The sequence below is a fragment of the Rhinolophus ferrumequinum genome, chromosome 15 (genome assembly GCF_004115265.2).
Source record: "Rhinolophus ferrumequinum isolate MPI-CBG mRhiFer1 chromosome 15, mRhiFer1_v1.p, whole genome shotgun sequence".
In the NCBI taxonomy this organism is placed as follows: Eukaryota; Metazoa; Chordata; class Mammalia; order Chiroptera; family Rhinolophidae; genus Rhinolophus; species Rhinolophus ferrumequinum.
In genome coordinates this window covers 36,792,809-36,818,885 of record NC_046298.1, presented here as the reverse complement: position 1 = coordinate 36,818,885, position 26,077 = coordinate 36,792,809, and the positions used below count along the sequence as shown (strand labels likewise).

Sequence of the window (26,077 nt, the reverse complement as noted above, 5' to 3'; positions counted from 1 at the left end):
CAACACCTGCTGTTCTCGCCTGGGACCATCAGCCCAAGGCCTTCCAAAGCCTGGCAACATGCCTGTCACGTCATTCTGATATAATTTAGTTACTTCTTCACGTCATCTGCTGATGTGGGCGAACAGACAGAAAGCAGCATCCTCCTAGGGAGAAATTTTTTTAACCCTAAGCTAACCAATACCTCACGTGCAGTCTCTCACGGGAGGGAACCCCACATGTAGTCTCTCGTGGGGGAACAAAAACCTGACAGACAAAAGCTAATTATTACCTCACATGCAGTCCTCCACATGTGAGGGAATAGACAAACCTCACATGCAGTCTCTCATGTGGGGAAACAAAGGAACAAAAACTAACAGACAGAAGCTCACATCAGCCAATGAAGGCAAATTTTCTTAACATCTTCCCTACAATTATAAAAGTCAACTCTATTAAATGTAGAAGTGGTGTACAAAAGACATAAATACAGAAGGTTGTGATCATTGGGGGCTATCTTGGAGGCTCATTAGTATAGCGATCCAGTGAGACCTCAGGTAAATTGGATTTATATCACAGGTCCTGGCTCCACAAAGATAAGACAGATCAATGATGTGAGTAGAAAGACACCTGGAGAGCAGGTACCTATCATGGAAAGAGACTTCCTAACCTGAGAAGCTGGAGAGTCCTGAGATAGCGTGGACCGTGAAATTGCTGGACCTGCAGCCCATCTCAAACCTTCTGCCAAGAGTGCGCAAGGCCTGATGACATCTCAGCCTTCAGAAATGAGCTGTAGCTGTTTGATAATGGAGACTTTGACCCAGATAATGGAAAGGAGAGGTGAGGTGACTCAGAGATGGACAGAGTTTAGGAGAGAGAGACTGTACATTCAGGGACAGAGAGTAAAAGGAGTTAGGAGATTCAGTACTCCTACCAAGAAAGTATTGACTGTGCAGGGTAGACATTTTTTAAAATTCACTTGACTTGTTTGACTTTTAAAAAAAATAAGTATTTTAAATGTAATTTCCATTTTTCTTAAGTACATTTAGATTTTTTAAAAAGTTAAATATGGTTAAATACATAACCATTAACAAAAGGTTCCTATTCCATCCTTCCTATTCACTGTTCCCACTCCCCAGAGGCAACCATTTTAATCAATTTTTTCTGGATATACTGGTGTTCACTTCCATTTTTCTGAATAATATCCTCATACTGCTAATGCTTAGTTGCTCAGTTTTAGATATTACCTATTGACTTTTGACAGTGGAGGTAAGGATTTATCTCTGTTTTTTATCTGTTTTTCTTCATTACCCTCACCCCACCCCTATCCACTCTTCTCCTTGCTCTTATTTTTAATACGATATTTTATAGGAGGTTGAAGGTTGGCTAAATGTCAGGATTTGTATGCAGTTTCTTTTGGGCTAGTCAATATCCCCATCAAGAGGCGCTAGACTTTCTAGAGGCATATAAGCCAAAATTCCTGCTTTTAGGAGGCAAATAAAGGAATGAAGTTGGTGGGAGTGCCTCATCTTTCAGTATGACAATGTTCACTTAATTCCCTTATTTTCTCTACATTGCAATCCCACCTTACATTCAGTTCCCCATTTTTCAGCCCCACCCCAAATTTCTGCCTGCAGAAATACGTAGTGCCTTCATTCCTGAGCCTTTCAAGGGTTCTGCCATGATTTCCCCACCCTCCAAGTTAAGTTAGATACCAGTCATCTGCTCTCTAGCTTCCAAAATTTATTGACATCTCGTATCTGCTGAAATCCTTGTGCAATTTGGCTTCCTTTGTTCCTTTACTTTCATTTTGATTGGGTTTGGGAGAGAGCAGAAATAAAAGCAAGTGTTCAAGTCTTCCATTTTTAACTGGAGGGTCCTGAATTTTTTAGGGTAAAAAAAATCAATTAAGTTACTTCAAAATGTCATTATAATTATGACTGAATTTCATTCATCATATGAATGTTCCACAATACCTGTATCTTTTATCTCATTAAAGTTTTTTCCAAATTCTCTACAGTACTTAATAATTGATTTAATCCTTAAATCTTCATGGTATTTTATTTTTATATACTTAAGATAAATTTCCTGTTAGGAATAAAATAGCAGGATTCTAGGGAAATATTATATTGTCAGTGGATCCATTGGCACCCATACCTAGCCCTCCAGAAATTCCTGTCCGACCACATATGGTTACATTAGTTACCCATGTACATTTCAGTCTGGTGCTGATTAACATTTCTCAATACTATGATCTTATAACAAACTGGTGTTGAAGATTTCTATACTCCTTTGTCTGGAGTTCTGAAGTAAATCTGTTTTATTTTTCTTCCCTCAGCTTGGTGTTCTCAGGACTCAGCCCTTTTTGAGGAAGAAGAGGATATGACCAAGTCTCTTGTATGTTTTAAGCACTTATTTCTTTTCCAGTATTATTTTGCAATGCAGTGGCAGTGGTTACGTTAACCTGCCAGTAAGTTGGAAAAAACTAAATTGGTGAAAATCAAAGTGAAGAAAAATACAGATAGATATCAAAACAAGGGGAAACTTGGGGTATGGCTGTGCAGAAGCAGGTCCATATAGAATTATCAAAGTTGAGTTCAAATTTGAATATGATCTGGAGAAGCAAAAGCAAATGGACACAAAATACGTTTTATAATTTGCACTGTTTATGAGGAAAAACTTAAAATTAAGGAAAGAAAGCTTTTCATTGGCACCTAAGTAAAAAAGAAATTCCAAAATAATTCCATAATTCTTATAATTTTAAGCTCAGTTTTTAAAAATGTCTATCTTGGCCAAATATTAAAAACTAAAATTATCTGAAAGAATAAATGGAACACATCTTTCAAATGATCCTACATATGTATTTTCTTCAGTTGAGATTTTTATAACTTGAACTAAAATATATACTAATATTCTATGGCAAATCTGGTAGTTCTAGTATGCACAACTCTCCACATCTTTTTTTATATTTTCAGAAGATGCAGTGTTGTTTGTCTTCTTACAAAACAATTATCCTCTGCTCTTGATTCTTTTTGTTTCCAACTCCAGAATCTCTCACGTTCTATATTTTAGACATTTTCCACTTCACTGCCTCTTTTTCCTAAACTTTTATCTTTCCCACCCTGAAAAACGCACACTTCTTTTGACCATATGATCATGTGGTTCATCCAGTTATTTCTCCTCTTGGCAGAGTTGTTCTCTAGGCCTAGACAGACTTCAGTTCAAATCTTCGCTCAGCAAAATACTAAGTGCATGATTATGGGCAAGTTTCTTAATCTCTTTGGCCTCAGTTACATCATCTGTAAATGGGGATAATAATAGTATTTATCCCGTAGTAATGTTGGGAATGCTAAGTGCACATAGTAAGTGCTCCATAAATGATAGTATTATTAATAATTATCTATGTAAATCTTTTCTACATGAAAAGTTTGGATATGTTGGCATTATTCATTTACCTGCCTTTTTTGTTTAACATATGATACCAGTGAGAGAGAAGATGTCTGATTTGGGTTCATAAAATGAATACTTTCTCTTCAGTAAAACTACGATAAACACTGTAATAAAGCAAAACCGAGAACAGATTTTGTAATACAGAAAGCAGAAATATACCAATTCTCTGTAAACGTCAGTTATGTCCATTTGGTCTGATGTGTCATTTAAGGCTGATATTTACTTATTGATTTGGGGTTTAGATGATCTAGCCATAGCTGTTAGTCGCATATTTAGGTTCCCTACTATAATTGTGTTTTTGTCAGTTTCTCCCTTTAGTTCTGTTAGTAGTTGCTTTATATATTTTGGTGCTCCCTGATTGGGAGCATATATATTAATAAGTGTTATGTCGTCTTGTTGTATTGTCCACTTTATCATTATGAAATGTCCATCCTTGTCTCTTGTTACCTTTTTATCCTGAAGTCTGTTTCATCAGATATAAGGATGGCTATATCTGCTTTTCTCTAGATGCCATTTGCTGGAGTATCGTTTTCCACCCTTTCACTTTGAGTCTATATTTGTCCTTTTAGCTGAGATGTGTCTCTTGGAAGCAACATATGGTTGGGTTTTGTTTTTTGATTCAATCTGCTGCTCTGTGTCTTTTTATTGGTGAGTTCAGTCCATTTACATTTAGGGTGATTATTAATATATGAGACTTTCTTAAATCCATTTATCTTTTGTTTTCTGGTAGCTTGGTGTCTCCATTGTTTCTTTGCCTTTGTGTTTCTGTCTGCTATTTTAGTTTAGTGGTATGGTATGATTTGTTCCTCTGTTTTTTCTTTTTTTTAATGTTATGTCTCAGTTCTGGATTTTTTTGAGTGCTTACCATTAGCTTTGTAGAAGAAAGTTCAATATATACAGTAGTCTTTTTTCTTCTGCATGCTTCTTATGTCCATTCCCCTTTGCATATTTAGACCTTTACTCCCTCCCCTTTTATGTTTTTGTTGTCACAAATTATCCCTATTTATGCTCTGAGTTTATTTCTGAGTTATAGTAACAAACTGTCGTCTTCTTTTTCTTTTTTATGTTTTTATCTTCTTTACTCTTCATGTTATGTTTAAATGTACAGTATCCTATTCTGTGTTGAGGTTGCCATTTTCTGCTTCTGTCTGTCTGTTAGTAATCTTGCTCATAGTTTTGTATCCTTTTGTCTTCTTGTTTCAGGTCAAATAGCCTCCTTCAGTATTTCCCGAATACAGGCCTTGTGGTGCAAAATTCTCTCTGCTTCTATGTATTTGGAAAGGTCTTTATTCCTCCTTCATATCTAAAGGATAACTTTGCTGGATATATTATTCTTGGGTGGTAATTTCTCTCTTGTAATAGTTTGAATACTTGATTCCACTCCCTCCTCACTTGTAGAGTTTCTGCTGAAGTCCGATGATAATCTAATGGGCTTTCCATTGTAGGTTACAGCCTTCTTTTCCCTGGCTGCCTTGAGAATTCTTTTTTTGTCATTAATTTTTGACAACTTCAATATATTGTGCCTTGGAAAAGTCCTGTTAGGATTGAGGTAATTAGGCACTCTGTTTGCTTGTTGGATTCAAGGATCCAGTTCTTTCAACTGTTTATTTGAATATGCTCTCTGTGCCCTGCTCCCTCTTCTTCTTCTGGTATACCCATTATTCTTTTTTTTTTTTTAAAGATTTTATTGGGGAAGGGGAACAGGACTTTATTGGGGAACAGTGTGTATCTCCAGGGCTTTTTCCAAGTCAAGTTGTTGTTCTTTCAATCTTAATTGTGGAGGGCGCAGCTCAGCTCAAGGTCCAGTTGCCATTGTTAGTTGCAGGGGGCGCAGCCCACTATCCCTTGCGGGAGTCAAACTGGCAACCTTGTGGTTGAGAGGACACACTCCAACCAACTGAGCCATCTGGGAGCTCAGCGGCAGCTCAGCTCAAGGTGCCATGTTCAATCTTATTTGCAGGGGGCAGAGCCCACCATCCCTTGCAGGAGTTGAGGAATCGAACAGGCAGCCTTGTGGTTGAGAGCGCACTGGCCCATGTGGGAATCGAACTGGAAGCCTTCGGCGTTAGGAGCATAGAGCTCCAACCACCTGAGCCACCAGGCTGGCCCCCATTATTCTTACTCTTTCTGATGGAGTCAGATAGTTTTTGTAGAGTCTTTTCATTTAAATGCTAAAGTCTCTCTCTTTTTCCATCTGCATCATTTCCAGATTTCTATCTTCGATATCACTAGTTCTTTCTTCCACCTGGTTGGCTCTATTTCCTAAGCTGGCTATATTTCATTTTTCATCTCTTTTATTGAGGTCTTCAGCTCCAGAATTTCTCTTTGGTTCTTTTTTAAAATTTCAATCTCTTTGGTAAAATATTCATATTTTTTTTGTTGTTGATTTTATTTCCGAGTTCATTAAACTGTCTACCTGAGTTTTCTTGCATCTTTTTGAGTTTTTTCAGAACTGCAATCTTGAATTCTCTGTCATTTAAGTCACATATTTCCATGTCTTTCAGTTTCTTTCTGGAGATTTTTCATTTTCTTTCTGAGCTGCCTTGTTACCTTGGTTATTCATGGCAAGTACTGGATTATTTCTCCTCCTGGGCATCTATGGGAGTGAATTCTGCGGCAGGTTTATATGAAGAGGTCTTTCTTTTGCCTTCCAGTAGGTACCACTAGAGTATTTTATTTTCTTTTGAGCTGTTCAGGCTTCTCCCATGGTGGAAGATTTCCTGGGGAGGTGGGCTTCTCCTCTGTGACTAGGTGTCCTTGTTCCCAGGGCACCATCCCCATGGTAGGATGTGATTCTGAGCTTCTGGAACCCCAGTGCTGCCCCTGCACACACATTCAGAGCCCTGCACCTCAGCAGTCCTAGGTACACCCGCTGCGATCATCCAGGAAAGGTGGAGGCAGAGTGAGCTGGGAGAGGTGGCAGATGCTCTGCTCTCCTCCGAATAATGGCGAGTGCCAGACTACAGCTGTCTCTCCCCTATAGCTCCTCCCCTGTCACTGAGATTAGCCACATCATGCTGCGTCCCCCGCTCAGGAACTGTCTCTCCAGTTCTCAGGGCTGTAGATATTCTTTTATTTAATCTGACACTGCTACCATTTTTATTTTTTCCTGTGGCCTGCTGCTACCACTGGGAGAGTGTTGGGGAGGCGAGCTCTGGGAGGGTGGGGGAGGCTGCCAGACTCCATGGCTTTGTTTTTCTGCCTGGCAGCGAGAGCTGTTGGACCTCCATTGTTGCTCTTCTGTATTTGGTCTTTGTCTGGAGGTCTCTGCCCCATCTCTGGGTTTAGCCGTATTATATGCTGATCCCTCAGGCAGGATTGCTGGAGCCACAGAAGGTGCACCTGCTGTCTCAAACCTTCCCTCTCCCGGGACCACACTGAGCTCCAGGCTGCGTCCCATGACTCTGCTTCTGCACTTCTCCCTTTTCTCTTTCCCTGTTTGCTCCAATTCATCCACCTTCAGATGTTTCAATGCGCAGATCTCTAAGACATGTTTGTGTGTTGTGTAGGTTATTCTTCGTTGAATTATAGCTATTCAATTTGTTGTAACTTCCAGGGGAGCTTTTCAAGGAGCACCCTCATTCTACTATGTTTCTAACATCACTCTCCCATTGTGTCTAATTTTGATGACTTTATGTTAGTTAGGGTTGTGTTTTTACAGGAAACAGTGACATTTAAGGATGTGGCTGTGGACCTCACCCAGGAGGAATGGCAGCAAATGAAACCTGCTCAGAGGAACTTGTACCGGGATGTGATGCTGGAGAACTATAGCAACCTGGTCACAGTGGGTAAGGGTAGTTTTATAATTTTCCAGGGAATACCTTTTCCATCTTTGAAATATGTGATGGCTTTAACTTGCCAAATCAATGTAGCCTCCCCTTTCTTCACATGAGTGTATGTACTTGTCTTCAAGGTAAAGTCTACTTACTTTGTCTCACTGTGGAACTTCCTCCATTTTCATCCTCATAAGCTCTCAAGCCCCCAGGATTCAGCCCAAGATCTGGAAGGTTGTCTCCAGCATTAACATCCAAATCCTTTGCTGTTTCCCATAATAGGCTATCAAGTCACAAAACCAGATGTGATCTTCAAGTTGGAGCAGGAAGAGGAGCCATGGGTGATAGAGGAAGAAATGTTTGGGACACACTGTCCAGGTGAATAAGTGAAAAGGCAGCTCTAAATGAGAAAGCCACATGATAGTTATTCAGGGAGTTGATATTTCACATTTTCCAAGATTTTCTTAAAGGCTGTAGCCTTCTAAGGTGACAAATGGTATGGATGGATTGGATTACTGTGATATTTCCAGATACTATTTTCTTCCTATATTGGAGCTATCTTCCTTTTTCAAACTTAGAGGGCCAGTAGTCTCATCTGATTTCAGGATGCCAACCTTCCCTGATTCATTTACATCCTACTTTCAGGATTATTGTGATCCTTAAACTCTCTCTTTTGTTTGTGTTCATAGTTTTATTTTCTTACGCATTCAGTATTTCATGGATGTGTGGTATTTTAAAAAAATGTTTCACACTTAGATTCCTTTTAATTTCTTCCCATTTTGAAAAGCCTCCAATGAGTGTTTTGTAACAGCACTCACGCTTTCCATTGTACCTCACAACGGTCACAATCCCATGTAGCTTTAAAAGTTTCTGGCTTAGAAATTTGTGCCTCCTTTCTGGCTATCCCCACCTTCCATTACTTTAATTTTTTAGAAAATATAATATATGTACACTTGGTTAAAAAATATAAATAGTCCAAAAGATACATTGAAAAGTGAATCTTCCTCTTATCCTTGACAATCAGTCCTTTTCTTTACCTGTTGCATACACTTCCTTTTCAGAGTTGTGCTGGCTATTCTTTACTGTTATTTTACCATATAATTTTAGATTTGACTCTACCTATTCAGAGAAAAACATGTTGGGCTTTTTATTGGGAATGTGTTAGATATATAAATTAATGTCAGATTTGACATCTTTATAATGTCAAGGTTGGACATCTTTATAATGTCTAGGAATATGCTCTGTGTACAGATCTATCTACTTTTGTGTCCTTCAGAAACACTTTCCAAGTTTTTCCTTTAGAGGGTTTTATATTTCTTATTAAGTTTATACCTAAGTATTAGACAAGAGAAAAAAAATCAATACTGTCAGAATTATAAAGGAACCTATAAAACCATCTTTATTTAAAGATTAAAATTGTATCCCTCAAGAACACAAGAGAATCAACTGAAAAAGTACAACAAATACTAAAAGAACCCAATGAAATGATAGAATATCAAATTAACAAATAAAAATCAATAGATTTCATATATACTTTAATAATCAATTAAAAGATATAAAGGAAAGGAAACCACATTTATGGTCATAACAATAAAGATAAAATACTGTCTGGGTATGGGCATATAACAGTGTACAAAACAAAGTCCTATCTTCATGGAACTTACGATTTAGTGGGAACTAAAGTCCTTGAAATTTTGCACATGAGAAAATATCTTTCTTTTTTTAAACTTTATATTTGGATGATAGTTGGCTGTGTATAAAATTCTTGAGCCATATGTTGTTTCCTAAATGTTTTTGTAGATAGTTCCCTGAAAACTTTAGACAATTCTCTATTATCTCCTGGCTTTGATGTCACTTGGAGAAGTGTGAAGTCTGGTTGTTCCCCCTTATAGGTGGATGACTTGATTTGTTTGCCTTGGATGCCCAGATGTTTCTTTTTCTTTAAGGCTTTAGAACTTTATAAGGCCTATTGATCAATTAGTATCAAAATTTTCCTGTCAATGTATATTTATACTTTTTGGTTCTTATAGCATCATTATATAGATCTGAAGCTGGTACCTTTGATAATTATCATTCCTCTTTGAATTAGATTATTTCTTGTTGGACCCACCATTTATAGGAGAATGTTGAAGAGTTCCTGAAAAATGCTCTGACCTAGTAGGAAGCCTTTGTTGCTCATGTTGACCTCCTTTATCATATCAAATTTTATGTTGAGAGTTGGTTTGCTCTTTACTTCTCTTGAATTAGAGATTATGTTGCATGCTTCCTCTAGCACTCAGTATCTCTTCTACCCTCCTATACCAAAAGACTGTTTATACAAATATAATGACTATTTGCATCTCTTTGTTTAGCTCTGCCTTCCCTACCATTTGACAGGGCCAGATGAAGACCATTATGTTCCTGCCATTAGTCTTAACACATCTGGATCCCACTGTTGCAAAAAATGACTTGTTTATTCTACCCACAGGGCGTGCCTTCTGTTTTGAACTCTGTTCACTGTGCTTACTGTCTGAGATAAGAAAGAACAGCCACTGTCTCTGGATTTCTTCCCTATCTGGTCCATTCTATCCTCTGATCTTTTCTTATATTCTGGGATTGGAATTAAGCTGCCTTTTAGTTTCATTGAAGATGTATTTTCTTTTTCTGTTTCTTTGTCATGTTTGCAGAGAGGAGAGGAGACAGAGATGTTTAATTCAACAATATTGAAATAGGAAATGCTCTATGTTACGTTATATTTGATCCTGGATCATCCTTCTTGGATATATCTTCCTTCTTTGCTCCCCTCTAAAAGATTCTGCTTTCTCCTCAGTTCTTGTTTATTGTTTATTTATTCCTGCTTTATGAAGTGTATTTTACATGACTTCTTTTCTCCAACCGTCACTGGACATTATCCAAAACAGTTCTAAATTACATATAGACTCATTTTTTTCCTTTTATTTACCTTCATGATACAGGTGTGCTCAACCTTTAAATCAGTATTTAACTCCAGAAATGACAACATTGGACTATATATCTTTAATGTCTCCAGCATTGTGAAACTCTTCACATCTTTGCCTTTAACTGTAAGTGCCCTTAGCTATCCTGGTTCTAGCAGTTATTTAACATGGAGTTCAAATTCCAATAATTGGTCTCCAACACTTCCAGCCATTATCGATCTCCCTCATCTCTGAGCTAACTTTCTGCTTTATGTCTACCGGAGTGATTTGGAGTTTGAAAACATACAGTCTTATATATGTTTTTACACTTTGATGTCTGAGCTTTAAATTATTAACCCACCGAGAGAAAGTCTGTCTTATTCTTCATGTAAATGAATCATGAATTGATTGATGTAGAGCTATATTTGGAGAGATTTTTCTTATTGCTTTTGTTGTTTGAAAATATTTACTTGCAAACCTTCAATGTAAATGCAGAAGAATTCACGTTAGAGTAAAAAGACAGGGCGGAGCCACATGCAATATTGTTGAGATCTTAAATTGCCTGTGGAGCATTTATTTGTTATAGTAAATGAGTAAAACAGATAGAGAATACTTTAAAGGTTGTAAGAGAAGGGCTGTCTGTAGAAGGAGTAACAAGATTAAGAAGGTTTTCTTTTCATTTTTAAGGAGAGCTTGGCATTAAATCTGTTTTCCTGTAAAATCTGTACATTCTTAAGACTTACTAAAAAATGAGGAAAATATAACAAAAATTTGGGGAGTAAAATTAGCATGATATGTTTATGGGGTAAAATGAGAAGCATAGCCTGACTGGAGGAGGGTGGACAGTAAGGGATTAGTGAAAGGGAGGATGAAACCATCTAGTGTAGAGTCAGAAAGTTCTGAATTTTGCCAGCCTTCATGCCTTTATTTTTTAAATTTTGTAGGCAATGTAATTTTCCCTTTTTTCACCACTGCAGCTATAGCTATGCCTTGTGCCTGGTGGCACCAAGGTTACAATAGTCAGTTACAAGCAGGGGCTTATAAGATAACTGAATATAAAAGTTAAAAAATATATCCAGTTATCTGAATTTTAAGTTATCCACAGTTTATGCAACTCCAGAAGTATGGGAAACCAATGTAGAGCTATAATGTAAAGACTGTTATCATTTTGGGTGACAGTATGAAGAAAGGACAAAAGCAAAACACAGTAAAGATATGCTGGAAAGAACAGTTTCAGTATCTAGAAATGAACATAGGATAAAACGGTAGTACCTGCTATTAGAACACTGCAGTGAATCAGATCTTGAACAAAGATGACTTGCCTTCTGATCTTTTTATTGGACACTTGTATGCCTTGTTCTTTAGGCACATATGAGAATGAATTGCAATAAGATGGAAAGTTGGAGCTGTCTTCATTGTTATTAACAATGTGGGGTTGGATTAAGTTTGGACAGCCTAAGCTTGAAGTGTTTTTTTTTACAGAAATAAGGAATTTGGAACTTTATGAAAATTAATTTGGTTGTGGTCTGCAGAATGGACAAGAGATAAACTTTTCAGGATCATACGGCGGTTAATCTAGGTAAAAGTAATAAGAAATTAGGTTGTAATTTGCTTCTCCAAGCCTAATGCTACTGTTATTATTTCCCTTTTATATCATTTATTTCCTTTTTAATGTGCATTTAAAATTTTTCTCAACTAATACATGTTTTTAAGAAACTATAAAAATACAAGGCATATAGAAGTCCCCTGTTCTGCCCTCACATTTTACCTGATTTAGGCAGTTATTTTCAACTTAGCTATTTATTTGGGTATTTCTGATTTTGTTTATTTGTGTCTTTTTTCTTTTCCTTAGTGAGTCTAGCCAAGGGTTTGTCAATTTTATTAATAATTTCAAAGAACCAGCTCTTTTTGCATTTTTCTATTGTGATTTTGTTCTCTGTTTCATTTAATTCTGCTCTAATTTTTATTATTTCCTTCTTTCTGCTGACTTTGGGTTTCATTTGTTCTTTTTTTTCTAGTTCCTTAAGATGTAATGTTAGGTTGTTTATTTGGGATTTTCTTGTTTCTTGAGATAGGCTTCTAATATGGGTATTAACCTCCATATTTCTAAATAAATGTGCTTATACTTCTAAGTTTTTTTATTATAGTCATTTTCAAACGTTTACAAAAATACAATAAAGAAATCCTCATGTATTCATCATTTAGCTTTAATAGTTATCAACATTTGCCAGACTTGTTTTATCTATACCGCCTCAGTTTTGTTTTGTTTTGTTACTGAACTATTTTACATTTCACCTTTAAATACTGTTATAGGTATCTCCAAAAGATAAAATTTTAAAAATCACTGTAAACCACAATATTACTGTCACACCTAATAACTTCTTACTATCATCTGATACTTAGTCTCTGTTCATATTTCCTCTGTTGTCTCAAGAATGTTAATTTTTAGCTGTACAAAATAATGTTTTCAAAAACATTAGAATGTTTAGCGTTGACTGACAGTCTTAAGTAATCTCTTTTAGAGAAATATAAGGTAAGATCACTGATTTCCATTTCATTTCTTTTTTAATAAGTCAATGGATGCTTTCATGGATCATATTCTGACATTTCAAGAATGTCTTTTTATGGATGGCTTATTTGAATCAGGATCTAAATAAAGATCAACACACTGCATTTGTTCGATATACTCTTAGGTCTGTTTTAATTCATAAGAGTTCCTCCTCCTCCTCCTTCCCTCAACTCATTTTTTTTTACCATTTTATTTGTGTAGAATCCAGGTCATTTGTCTTCTAGAACAAGAGTCAGCAGTTTTTCCCTTTAAAGGCCAGATGACACATAGGCTTTGTGGGCCACATAAGGTCTCTGTCACATATTCTTTCTCTCTATCCCTCCCTATCCCTTTCTAATAACCCTTTTAAAATGTAAAAAACATTCTTAGCTTACAGGCTGTACAAATACATGCTATGGCTGTTGTTTACCAAGCCCAGTTCTATCCTATTTCCCTGAAAATAAGACCTAGCTGAACAATCAGCTGTAATGCGTCTTTTGGAGCAAAAATTAATATAAGACCCAGTTTTATTTTATTATAATATAAGACTGAGTACAGTATAGTACAGTATAATATAATATAATATAATGTAATACAATATAATACCGGGTCTTATATTAATTTTTGCTCCAAAAGACGCATTAGAGCTGATTGTCCGGCTAGGTCTTATTTTTGGAGAAACAGAGTAGCATGTCCCACATCCTGGATTTGGCAACTTGCTTCCTCATGATGTTGTTTACGGTATTCCTTTACCCCATTTTTCCTATAATCTGGCTTTATTATATTCAAGTTTGATTCTTTGACAAGGATACTTCATAGAAGGTGCTGTGTACATATTATTGCATCTTGTTGGCTTGTCCCACTTTTAGAAATATTGAGATTGATAAGTAGATTCATATGTTGTGAATCAGAATCCATTTATTTAAAAGATCCTTATCAACCTCTCCCTTAAAGGTTTTAACAGCTGTTGATGATCCTTGCCTAGATCCATTATCTTATTAGAGGTTCCTTCTGCTTCTGTTAGCTGAAATTCTCCCATAGAGAAGAACTATTTCATCAACTATTTGATTACCCTGAAGTACAGTTTTCATAGGACAGGAAGGAGAAGTACTTGATCCCTTCCCTTCAAAAACTTTTAGAATAATGATTGGTGCCCTAGCATTCTCCAGTTTGCCAAGTGAAACCGTTATAAATTTATATAATTTGATCATCAAAATAAATATTATTTAGTGCATATAATAAATAGTATATATATAAAATATAAAATATATACTATTTATTAGTAAATACACATTGTTAATAAATATATAGAGAATGAGATTTATTTTGATGCTCAAATTGTCTTATCTTTAACCAGAGGATTCTATTTTTTTTTAATAATACTCTCCATAACCATCTTCTTTTTTTTTTTTTTTTTTCCATTGGGGAAGGGGAACAGGACTTTATTGGGGAACAGTGTGTACTTCCAGGCCTGTTTCCAAGTCAAGTTGTTGTCCTTTCAGTCTTAATTGTGGAGGGTGCCGTTCAGCTTTAAGTTGTTGTCCTTTCAGTCTTAGTTGTGTCGGGCGCAGCTCAGCTCCAGGTCCAGTTGCCATTGCTAGTTGCAGGGGGCACAGCCCACCATCCCTTTCGGGAGTTGAACCGGCAACCTAGTGGTTGAGAGGATGCACTCCAACCAACTGAGCCATCTGGGAGCTCAGCGGCAGCTCAGCTCAAGGTGCCGTGTTCAATCTTAGTTGCAGGGGGTGGAGCCCACCATCCCTTGCAGGACTTGAGGAATTGAACTGGCAACCTTGTGGTTGAGAGCCCACTGGCCCATGTGGGAATCGAACCGGCAGCCTTCGGAGTTAGGAGCATGGAGCTCTAACCGCCTGAGCCACCGGGCCGGCCTCTATATTTTTTTAAATTAACATTTATTGGGTTAACAATTGTTAGTAAAGTTACATAGATTTCAGGTATACAATTCTGTATTACATCATCTATAAATCATATTGTGTGTTCACCACCTTCTATCAGTTCTCCTTCTATCACCATATATTTGATCCCCTTTACCCTCATCTACCACCCCTTTTCCCCCTTACCCTCTGGTAACCACTATACTATTGTCTATATCTATGAGTTTTTGTTTCTCATTTGTTTGTCTTGTTCTTTTGTTGTTTTTGGTTTATATACCACATATCAGTGAAGTCATATGGTTCTCTATTTTTTCTGTCTGACTTATTTTGCTTAGCAGTATAATCTCAAGATCCATCTCTGTTGTCACAAATGGTCCTATTTCATCTTTTCTTCCCGCCGAATAGTATTCCATTGTGTATATATACCACAACTTCTTTATCCATTCATCTATTGAAGGACATTTTGGTTGTTTCCATGTCTTGGCCACCGTAAATAAAGCTGCAATGAACATTGGAGTTCACTTGTCTTTATGGGTAAATGTTTTCAGATTTTTTTGGTAGATACCCAGGAGAGGGATTGCTGGGTCAACCAGAGGATTCTTTGGCTAATTTTGTAAATTTCTTGCTCCAGACATAGAAAATAGCCATTTCCCTAAAAACTCTTTCCTTTAGTGGGAAATGATATCTGGCACTATGGTTACTCATTATTACTGGGTTGTCATTGCTTCTAGAGCCTTTAAGTAGACAAAGCTAGGATGATGCATTTTTTAGAAAGAAAAAAAAAAAGTATGTCTTTATACTGACACATCCAATTCAAAGTAAAGACCATAGGGTTGTTATTTAGGTTTTTTGCTTTGTATTTGTCTTTTATGCTGCAAATCTTGGTTCCTTATTGCATTGAAATATTTATTGGCTTAATCAATATATGTTTCCTAAACTTGGCTCTGCTGACATTTTGGGCCAGATAATTCTTTGCTGTGGGGGGCTGTCCCTGTGCATTGCAGCGCGTCTAACAGCATCCCTGGCCTCTGCTCATCAGATGCTAGTGACACCATCCGCCTTTCTCCTCCCCGCCTCCAGGTTGTGACAACCAAAAATGTCTCCAGACCTTCCAAACATTGCCTAATATCCCTTGGTGGGGGGCCGTGGGGGGTGGTGGTAAAACTGATCACTCTCTCTCTCTTTTAATATAAGTTCCAAATTAACAGTAATACCAATATTACCAATAATAAAAAGACTACTGAATTTAGTTTGAGATTTCTTTGCCTGTGTTTTTTTCTCCCTTAGGATATAGTCAAACTAGTATGTTTAAAGTCACTTGAAGTAATTCTTCTCTGTATGATTATGGCCCTACCTTGACATGCAAGTTTACTTGTTTCTGTTTGTTTTCCATTTTTACGGGTTGTTTTGACTTTTTTCCTCCCTTTTTGATTTAATTTTTTTCATTATGTAAACTATTTATGTGGCTTCAGTGTAAAAACTATACAACAAGTCAGAGATGTCATGCTTCTATTCAGGATATATAAGTGAAAAAAGTCAATATGCAGAACAACATTTAAAATATGCTACCGATTTTGGAAAAAAGGGTGTGAGGGTGTGTGTGTGTGTGTGTGTGTGTGTGTGTGTGTGTGTGTATGCATATATTTTTTTCTTAAAGAATATAAGAAGAATCCAAAATTAATAAAAATGCTTACCTGTAGGACAAAAGAGTAATCTGTATTTCAGGAACAGGGTGGAAGGTAGACTTCTCTGAATAGCTGCTCTTTGGTAATTTTTCAATTGTCATCAAGTTGATATTAATGAAAGATGAGGTTTAGTACTTTTCACCACCACTGTCACTTACCCTTTTCTTTTTCTCTGAATATAGATATATCATAATTTTTGGCTAAATCAGTTTTTTCACTGCTTACTTTGTTCTCTTCTGATTGTTGTATATCATTACTGCTAGCCAAGAAATGAGTATTAATTACATTTCCTTATATATCTTTTTGTCATTCCTAGAGTTACTACTTGCCCAATTTTTTTTGTTTGCTTTGTTTCTATATAGTTTTAATTTTAATGAGACTCAAAATCTTTGTTTAAATAAGGAATCCATCAGTGTCATTAGTTTACCTCGTTTTGATACATGAAAGGTTAAAAAGAAATTATAAAAATATTTTAGTTAACAAACTTTGATGCTTTTTGAGTAGGAGATGTACTGTGAAATGGTTGAATTAGGATGTAGGAGTCTTTTTGTGGAGTCCCAAATGCCAGTTCTATGAGTTCTGTTTTTAATTTTTCCACCTCTTTCCTGAAGGTGCATGCCAGCATTCATGAGTCTAAGCAACAAAAAGGGATTGGATGTCTCACTATTCGATATATGTGTTCACATAATTCCTAGCTTTTTAGTATCCTTTTCTCTAGAGTCTAGAGCCTCTATGGTTTATTTTCCCTAGAAAGTAAGCCTTACCCTTCCTGCTTGGCCTTTGGGTACATGGCCACTTCCTGTGTGAATTGGGGTATGGTGGTGTATTGGTCAAGGTTCAGTTACAGATACAAGAATCTACCAACTACTAATTTAAGACGGAAGGAATTTATATGACGGTATTAAATGTGTCTTTGGGAATACTGAAAGACTGGCTATAGAATAAGCTTTTAGGAATGAGTCTCAAAAGCATACCACAGAAGTAGGCTAAGTGAGTTTCTTTTCCCACTATGATCAAGAAATTACTTCTGATTGAACCAGGGAAATGCCTGCACTGCTATGAACTCCAGAACCCTGCCACTTCTGTTGTAATGTCATAAGCAAAATGTCCACTTTCTTTCCTCTCTTAATTTATTTCTGTATTAAAATGTTATATGGCAAACCTAAATCACATCCAGAGTCCTATATGCAAGTGTGTCTCAGAAATATAGTTTTAACTCTCAGCCTTTGTGGAATGCAAAAACATAGTAGGAGGTTGGAATAGATGTTACCTAAACAGATTCATAATATCTGCCACAGGGAGTGTAACTGCTCCCTATTCAGACTTTAAATTAATCTTCTTTTTCAGCCTCAATCTCATCTCTACCTTTTGAGTACCCGAATCCTCTAATTTTTTAGCTTTTCCAGTTTTTTGTGGACATATCACGTTGTTGCTTGGCATTTGCATTTTCAATAGCACTTTAACTTCTTAACTCTGCTATCAGTTAACAGTTCCCTGTATGCCTTTTATCTGCCAGTATTTTGTTGAAATCTCTTGTTCATTCTTCTTTACACTCCTGTTACTTTGGTTCTTGTGGTTTTGACCCATTATTTTCTTACTGTCATTTTAATGGAATTTTAGGGAGGAGGAGGAAAAAAACATATACATTTAATCCACTGTGTTTAACCACAAGTGTTAGTTTTATCCTCTAGTCGTTTGACTCCCGGTCCATCATTTATGTCTTTACCCTTTTATCTTAATCATTCCATTCATTTTACTGATTTCTGCATTGTTTAAGTATAATTTTAAATCAATCAAAGCTACTTGGGCTTATAAATGTCAGTTTACTGTCCATAATATTTTCTGTAGGAGTTAACTTCTCAAACTTTAGGAACTAGGGACATTTGCACTTTGGATTTCTTTAATATAGGGAGACTAGAGCCAGCATCAAAGATCAACAGCACATACAAATTTCTGAAATGTTATTAATAGTGTAGTAGCAGAAAAATTCAAAAGTAATAATTTTTGGTCCTCCATTTTAGAAGTTTGGGAAGTTGATGAACAGATCAAGAAGCAAAAGGGAACACTTGTGAGGAAAGTCACATCCACTTCCAAGAAAACTCTGATTAAGGAAAATGTCACTGAATGTAAAAACGTTACAAAAATATTTCCTCTGAGCTCAGACATTGTTACTTCAAGACAAAGCTTCTATGAATGTGACTCCCTTGATAAGGCTTTGGAACATAATTTAGACTTACTTAGTTATGAGAAAGGCTATGTAAGAGAGAAAAACTATGAATTTAATAAGTATGAGAAACCATTTTACCATTGCTCATCCAGTGTTGTAACCTCCTGTAAGTGTAATCAGTGTGGACAACACTTCAGCCATAAACTTGACCTCATCAGACATGAGAGAATACATGCTGGAGAGAAACCTTATAAATGTAAGGAATGTGGGAAAGCCTTCAGCAGGAAGGAAAATCTTACTACACATCAAAAAATTCATACCGGGGAAAAACCATATAAGTGTAATGAATGTGAAAAAGCTTTCATTCAGATGTCAAACCTTATTAGACACCAGAGAATTCATACAGGGGAGAAACCTTATGCATGTAAGGATTGTTGGAAAGCCTTTAGTCAGAAATCAAATCTTATTGAACATGGGAGAATTCATACTGGAGAAAAACCCTATGAATGTAAGGAATGTGGAAAATCCTTCAGCCAGAAACAAAATCTTATTGAGCATGAGAAAATACATACTGGGGAGAAACCTTATGCATGTAATGAATGTGGTAGAGCTTTTTCTCGAATGTCATCAGTTACTTTACACATGAGAAGTCACACAGGGGAAAAGCCCTATAAATGTAATAAATGTGGAAAAGCCTTCTCTCAATGCTCAGTATTTATTATACATATGAGAAGTCATACAGGTGAGAAACCCTATGTATGTAGTGAATGTGGGAAAGAATTCTCTCAAAGTTCTTCCCTTACTGTACATATGAGAAATCATACAGCTGAGAAACCATATGAATGTAATGAATGTGGAAAAGCCTTTAGCCGGAAAGAAAATCTCATTACACATCAGAAAATTCATACTGGAGAGAAACCATATGAATGTAATGAATGTGGGAAAGCTTTTATTCAGATGTCTAACCTCATTCGACACCAGAGAATCCATACTGGTGAGAAACCCTATGCATGTACAGTATGTGGGAAAGCCTTCAGTCAGAAATCAAATCTCACTGAACATGAGAAAATTCATACTGGAGAGAAACCCTATCATTGTAATCAGTGTGGAAAAGCTTTCAGTCAGAGACAAAATCTTCTTGAGCATGAAAAGATTCATACTGGAGAAAAACCATTTAAATGTAATGAATGTGATAAAGCCTTTTCTCGAATTTCATCCCTTACTCTTCATGTGAGAAGTCATACAGGGGAGAAACCCTATGAATGTAATAAATGTGGAAAAGCTTTCTCTCAATGCTCATTACTTATTATACACATGAGAAGTCATACTGGTGAGAAACCTTTTGAATGTAATGAATGTGGAAAAGCATTCTCTCAAAGAGCATCCCTTTCTATACATAAGAGAGGTCATACAGGTGAGAAACGCCGAGTGTACTAAATGAGAGAAGACCTCTTAAATCCAACCCATGCTTAACTTTTAAAATATCTTGGCATAAACAAACAAAAAAAAATAAACAAGATCTTTATGGAAAAATTGTAAACCTTTACTGATAGGCATAAGACTTGAATTAAATAGAAATACCATGTATGTAGTTGGAAAAACCCAATATGTCAGTTCTCCCAAAATTAATCTATAGAATCAATATAGTTCCAAATATCTAACATGAATTTTCTAGGATCTTTACAAAATTATTCTAAAATTCATGTGAAAAGTCTATGGATTGCTGAGACAATTTTGAAAAAGAACAGAGAGGACAAACCTTCTACCATATACTACACATATAAAGTTATGCTCACTAAATAGTGTGTGGTATTAGTGCATGAATAGGTAAGAAATAGATTTTACAGAATAGAGTGCCTAAGAATAAACCAATGAATATATGTGAAATTGGTACATATTAGACATGACACCATGAATCATTTGGGAAATGACGACATAGTTAAGAGAATTTATTGGAGTGTTTGACTCTCCATGTTGGGGGAAACAAAGTTACATACAACCTTACAACATATAAATAAACAATACCAAAGGATTTGAATATTAGAATGTGAAAAAGCCAAACTCTAAAATCCTTGGAAGGAAATACAAGATATTGTTTATGACTTTGAGGCAGGGATGCATATTTTAAAAGACAAAAAGAACCTGTAGTTCTACTTCTGGATATACATTCTAAAGAAACTCACAAATGTGCATAAGTAGATAATTGAAAACAACCTAAATATTGATAGAATAATAATGGATTAATAAAATGTGATGTGTTCAAATAATGGAATAGTAAACAGCAGTTAAAAGCAATGGACTAGATCTGTTTTTGTAATATGGGTAGTTATCTAAATGTCAAGTGAAAAAGAAATCAAGATCCAAGTGAAACATATTATATGATGACATTCATGTAAATTGGAATGAAATCATTCATAAAGAACAGAACTGTGTTTTGTTATTGAAAGATGTATGTAAAACTATTTTAAATGAACTAGAAGGATACATACCAAATTATTGTTAGTGTAGTCTCTGGCAGGAGATTAGGATTGAGGGTATTGATCAAAGGGAACTTTTAGCTTTACTTGTAATTTTTATGCCTTAAAAAAAGATTGCTAGCGTATAAAATAAATCTTAAAAGTTAATGTTACACAATGGTAATCTGGGTGTCTCATCTTAATAGTGTTTTTGTAGTTATTTCTCAGAATGTATGGGCTAGGGGAAGCCTATTCCCATAGGAAAATGTAATAATGGATTCATATGCCCTATCAGGTGCTAAACTATTTTATCAAAAATATTTCCAGAAAATTAGTAATGTATTTACTATACAATATGAAATTATCATATTTTGTCAATCTTATGCTTTTTTAACATTTGTGAAGTTGGGATTCATCTTTTAATCAATTGTGTCTTAGATTCAAGTAAATATGTAATTATTAAAAATTTGATAATCTGATAGCAATGTGACAAATCAAATGTGATTTTGTGTACTGTTTTACGACATCATGGTCAACTAATTATCCCTACTTTCTCAGTGTGTTTTGCATTATTTGAAAACAGATTCGTTGGATTCATAGCTAACTAATTAGTAATATGTTTTGAGGCATTGTAAAGAGAATAAGAGTTTCCTGAGAAATTGATTCAGAGATAGTACTTTTCTTGCCCTGCAAGTTTCCATACAACCTGCATAGGCATTCATATCATATCATTGTTAGTTGTTTACAATATTTTGAAATGAGAAAACCTTTTATTTTCTTGTAGTGGCCACAAGCAATTTTGTAAAATTGCTTCACTCTTACTCTACAGACCTTCCATTACTCATTTTATTCCTTCCATGACCCTTGACTTATACAACCTATCTAGTTTTGGTTGGAAGTGGTGGTGGTCTCAGACCCTGAGCAGTAATAATAGAGTTCTCTAAAAGGACCTCATTCTCTATAACAATACAGGAACCAACCCTTATTTAAGGTAATTATTTTATTATGCCATTTCTACGATATTATTTTATACCCAAAAAAAATCACCATTTTTAAAAGGAGTAAAGATTGGGGATATTTATCAAAAGGGAACTTCAGCATTAAATGTTTGAATGTCACCTATATTTGTTTGAAGCTGATTGCACAAAACTCAATATTTCTCTCTCAAACTAGTGATGTACAAACATGACTATATTCGTTTTTACTATTATTAGCTATTTTTGAAGATCAACAGTGATTTATAATTGTAAATAAGAGGAACTGATTTTTATGAAAAGGACAACTTACCAGAACTTAAATATCTAAATGAGTATTGTCATTTCATAGTCTCTTCTTTAATAGGTTTTATGCTAAGTCTAATTATGAGAGTGCACCTAATTTGTGTAGACTTTATAAAATAGTTTTCAAAGTTCATGTGTTACCTACACAAAACCTATGTAAATATGTTTAGTTCCAAGATATTTTGTTGGATTGTTTTGCTTTGTCTAAACTGTAATTTGTCTCTCTGATTTTCTTCTTCATGTTTATTTATTTGGCTCATGCTTCATTTGAATCCTTTGCCCCTTTCTTTACATTGCTTTGTAGTCAACAGAAAAATTTAAAATTTCATTTATGGTCCATAGGGACCACCTTAGGTGCCTCTTTTGTCCTCTCCCATTAATAGTGGCTGTGCTTATTGAGTGAGATAAAGTGCCAGAGAGTAAACCTGAATCTCAAGTCTAGGAAGGGTGTCTTACTGATCGTATGTCAGTGAAGAGATGATCTGGTCTCTGTAAGTTAAATTTTTTCACTCCCCTAAGGAGTAGAAATAAGGTATAAGTGACTGAGATAACCTCTGAAAAAATTATTAAACCACAATAAATCCCTCTTTACTTGGATACGTGGGAGCTGCTGCCTGGAGAATTTCCGTTCTATATTTCAAACTGTATTTGAAGTTTGCTGATATGAAAGATGAGGGGGAGAGAGAAGGATACCTCCGACATTTTTATGGAGAACAACTGTCTGGTTGGTTAACCATTTGCTAAAAATGAAGCAGACTAGGGAGAAACAAAAGATTGGAGGATGGAATTGAGATCTGCTGTGGACCTTCTTTTAGCTTGTGTTTCCCAGAAGCAGACTAGAGATGAGAATTCCTACGCAAGTGATATGTTAAGGAAGTTCTCCCAGTAAGAAGGGTAAAGGTGTGGAGGAAGCAGGACAGGAAAGAGGGATAAGTCAAGGGTGTGATATCAGCCCTAGCCTGCCATGAGTGATTTCAGCCTGATCTCTAAGGGAACTCTAGAGTGTAACCTACGCCTCAGAGCTGTCAAGATTCCCCCCTCAGCACTGAGGCACTTGTGCTACCAACTGCTGAGAATCTGAACTACTGACAACTCACAAGTTCCTCTATGTAGGAATTTCTCTTGGATGAAGCAAGCTGCATTATATGCAAGGTTACACTGCCTCCCTGGGGGCATCCTGGCCCCCTTTGGCTCAATTTAGAACAAGTCTGCAGAGCCATCTCAGTTCTAGAGCTCCCCAAGGGAGTTCTAGAGCTCCCCAAGGGATTACAACTGCATCACAGTTCAATTTTACCTTCCACTCAATTCTGCTTCCCTCATTTCCTTACAAATAATATTCCCAACAGCTCTTCCTAATAACCCTCATCATAAATTTCCATGTCATATTCTGTGTTCCAGGGAATCTGCCATAAGACAGTGGAGCATTTTGCAACAGCAATTCTCAAACTGAAATTTTTAAAACTTTTAAATTCATTAAAAAATTAATACATTTATTAAATGTTAACATAAATAGCATTTTATGAAAAATAATTGTTTTCTAAAACAAAAATACTTAATGGGAAGAGTGGCATTGTTGTACACTTTCGCACATACCTTTAATAGTTTAATGGAAGATGGATTCTCATTTGCTTCTACATTCAGTTTGTAGCAATGTCACAGGTCATGTAGACTGGGAAACCCCACTTGATACATGAGAAAATGAGCGTGAAAAAGGAAAATAAAGTCTTGGAATTATTATGAAAATAATTTTGATCTAAGGGATGCCTAGAATTTCCCAAACGACTCTTTAAACACTGCTATTTTGACTGGTCAAGATGGGGAATTAGTTATAACAGACTAGAAAATGTATGACTGTAAAAATGAAACATGCACATATTGATACTTAAAATGCATAATGAAGGAAAAAAAGATGGGGGATTAGGTAAATGCTGAGATTGCCTCCTCCCATGATCACATCAAAATTACAACTAAATTATATAGAACTGCCATCACAGAACCCCTTGAAGACTAGCTGAATAAAATTCCTATAACTAAGGATATAAAATATATATGTTAAGACTGGCAGGAGGCGCAGAGATGCAGACTGGGCAGGTCCCATATCCATGGTATGATTAAGAAATGGGAGAGATATCTTAGTTGTGGAGGTCCCCTGAGGAGCGAGAGGTCCCATCCTCACACCAGGCTCCCCAGCCCAGGGCGTCAGTGCCAGGAAGAGGAATCCCCATAACATCAGGCTGTGAAAACCAGTGGGAATTGTGTGCCAGAGAGGGAAAGGGCTATGGGAGACCAACATATGCTGCTCTTCACTCACTCCAAGCTCCAGTGCAGGGGGAACAGCTCAAAAAGGACCAGGGACATACAGGGGGGAACTAAATTGACTAACTTCAGCTGCGGGCTGGCAAGGCAGGGGGTGGGGCATCCTTCTGGGGACAGAAGTGTTGGTAGGTACTTCCTTTGTTGAGCTCTTCTTTCAGCCAGCCAGCCTGGCACAGGTAGGCGTCAAATCTGTGCTCTCCATTAACCTGGCTAATACTGTTTGCCCCACCCAACTCACTTGCCCAGCCTGAGCCTCTTCCAGCAGCTCCTTCACAGGAGCAGACTGCCTTGGCTCATGCTGCAGACTCATTCAAAGGACCACAAACCCCAAACAAGTGGTGACTGTCCTAGGCTTGTGCTGCAGACTTTCTCAAAAGTCTTCAAATCCCTCACAAGTGGTGGCTGCCCTCATGCTACAGACTGTCTCAAAAGTACACAAACCCCATATAAGCAGCAGCCAACCTTCATGTACATTGAAGTTCCTGCCAAATGGGTCCAAACCTAGCACAAGTGGTGACCAGACTCAAGTTGCATTTTAACTCCCATCAGGCAGCTCCAAACATGGCATGAGCAGCAGCCAGTCCTGGCCTATAACAACTCCCAACTAAGCGACAACAAGCCAGGCACAAGTGGCAGCTGGCCTCAGCTTGCATTGCAATGCCCACCAAAGGGCACCAAGCCCACAGAAGTGGCAGCTGGCCTTGGTTCACAGTGTATCCTCTCCCAAGCACCTCTCTGCACAACACAATTAGCAACCAACCATAGATCACTTTGTAGCTTCTACTAAGGGGCTCCAGCCCTATACAAGTGGTGACTGACTTTGGCCTACACAGGAGACCCTCCCAACAGTCTCCAGACCCAACACACTTGGTAACAAGATTCAGACTGCACCAGAACACCACCCAATCACATCCACAACTGACACACATGAAAGGGGCCTCAGCTGGCATCAGAACCCCACTGAAGTGACTTCTACTCCACAGGGTCAGCCTACAGCTCATTTTCTGTAGTCACAGCCCTCAGATTTAGTCATCCTGAGAGTCAAACCCAGCCACTGATGTGCCAGGAGCAATTGAGGCCCAACTACAACAGGAGGGCAAACAACCCACTCAGGAGACACCCCTGGAGCACCCAGCTCAGTTGAAAGGGAGTCTGCCACTGAGCCTCACAGGGCACCTTCTACATAAGGCCACTTTGTCAAAGACTAAGAGATGTAGCAGATCTACTGAATACATATAAGTAGAAACAAATACAGCAAGTGAGCCAAAATGAGGAGACATATCCAAAATGAAAGAATGGGGGGGGGAACCTCCAGAAAAAGAAAACAAAACGAGGCAAGCAATCTACAGAGTTCAAAACACTGGCAATAACGATGCTCAATGAACTTCAGAGTAGAATAAAAGAACTCAGTGAGAACTTTAACAAAGAAACCATCAAAAAAGGAGATTATAGAGGGTGGCCAGTTAGCTCTGTTGGTTAGAGTGTGGTGCTAATAACACCAAGGTTGTCGGTTTGATCCCTGCATGGGCCACTGTGAGCTGTGCCCTTCTAAAAAAAGAAGAAAAAAGCGATTATAAAAATAAAAACCAATCATAACTGAAGATTATAATAACTGAAA

The 26,077-nt window shown here is 36.9% G+C and overlaps 1 protein-coding gene across 1 annotated transcript in view; it reads left to right on the top strand.

Moving 5' to 3' along the window:
- The window catches only part of LOC117035347 (uncharacterized), a 62,894-nt gene that overhangs the window by 4,024 nt on the left and 32,793 nt on the right, over window positions 1-26,077 (top strand). Inside the window, exons 2-6 of the mRNA XM_033129240.1 lie at window positions 2,313-2,371; window positions 7,086-7,212; window positions 7,480-7,575; window positions 18,262-19,837; window positions 25,009-25,163. Of these exons, the coding sequence (XP_032985131.1) occupies window positions 2,313-2,371; window positions 7,086-7,212; window positions 7,480-7,575; window positions 18,262-19,837; window positions 25,009-25,163 (2,013 nt within the window). The remainder of the gene's footprint in view (window positions 1-2,312; window positions 2,372-7,085; window positions 7,213-7,479; window positions 7,576-18,261; window positions 19,838-25,008; window positions 25,164-26,077) is intronic.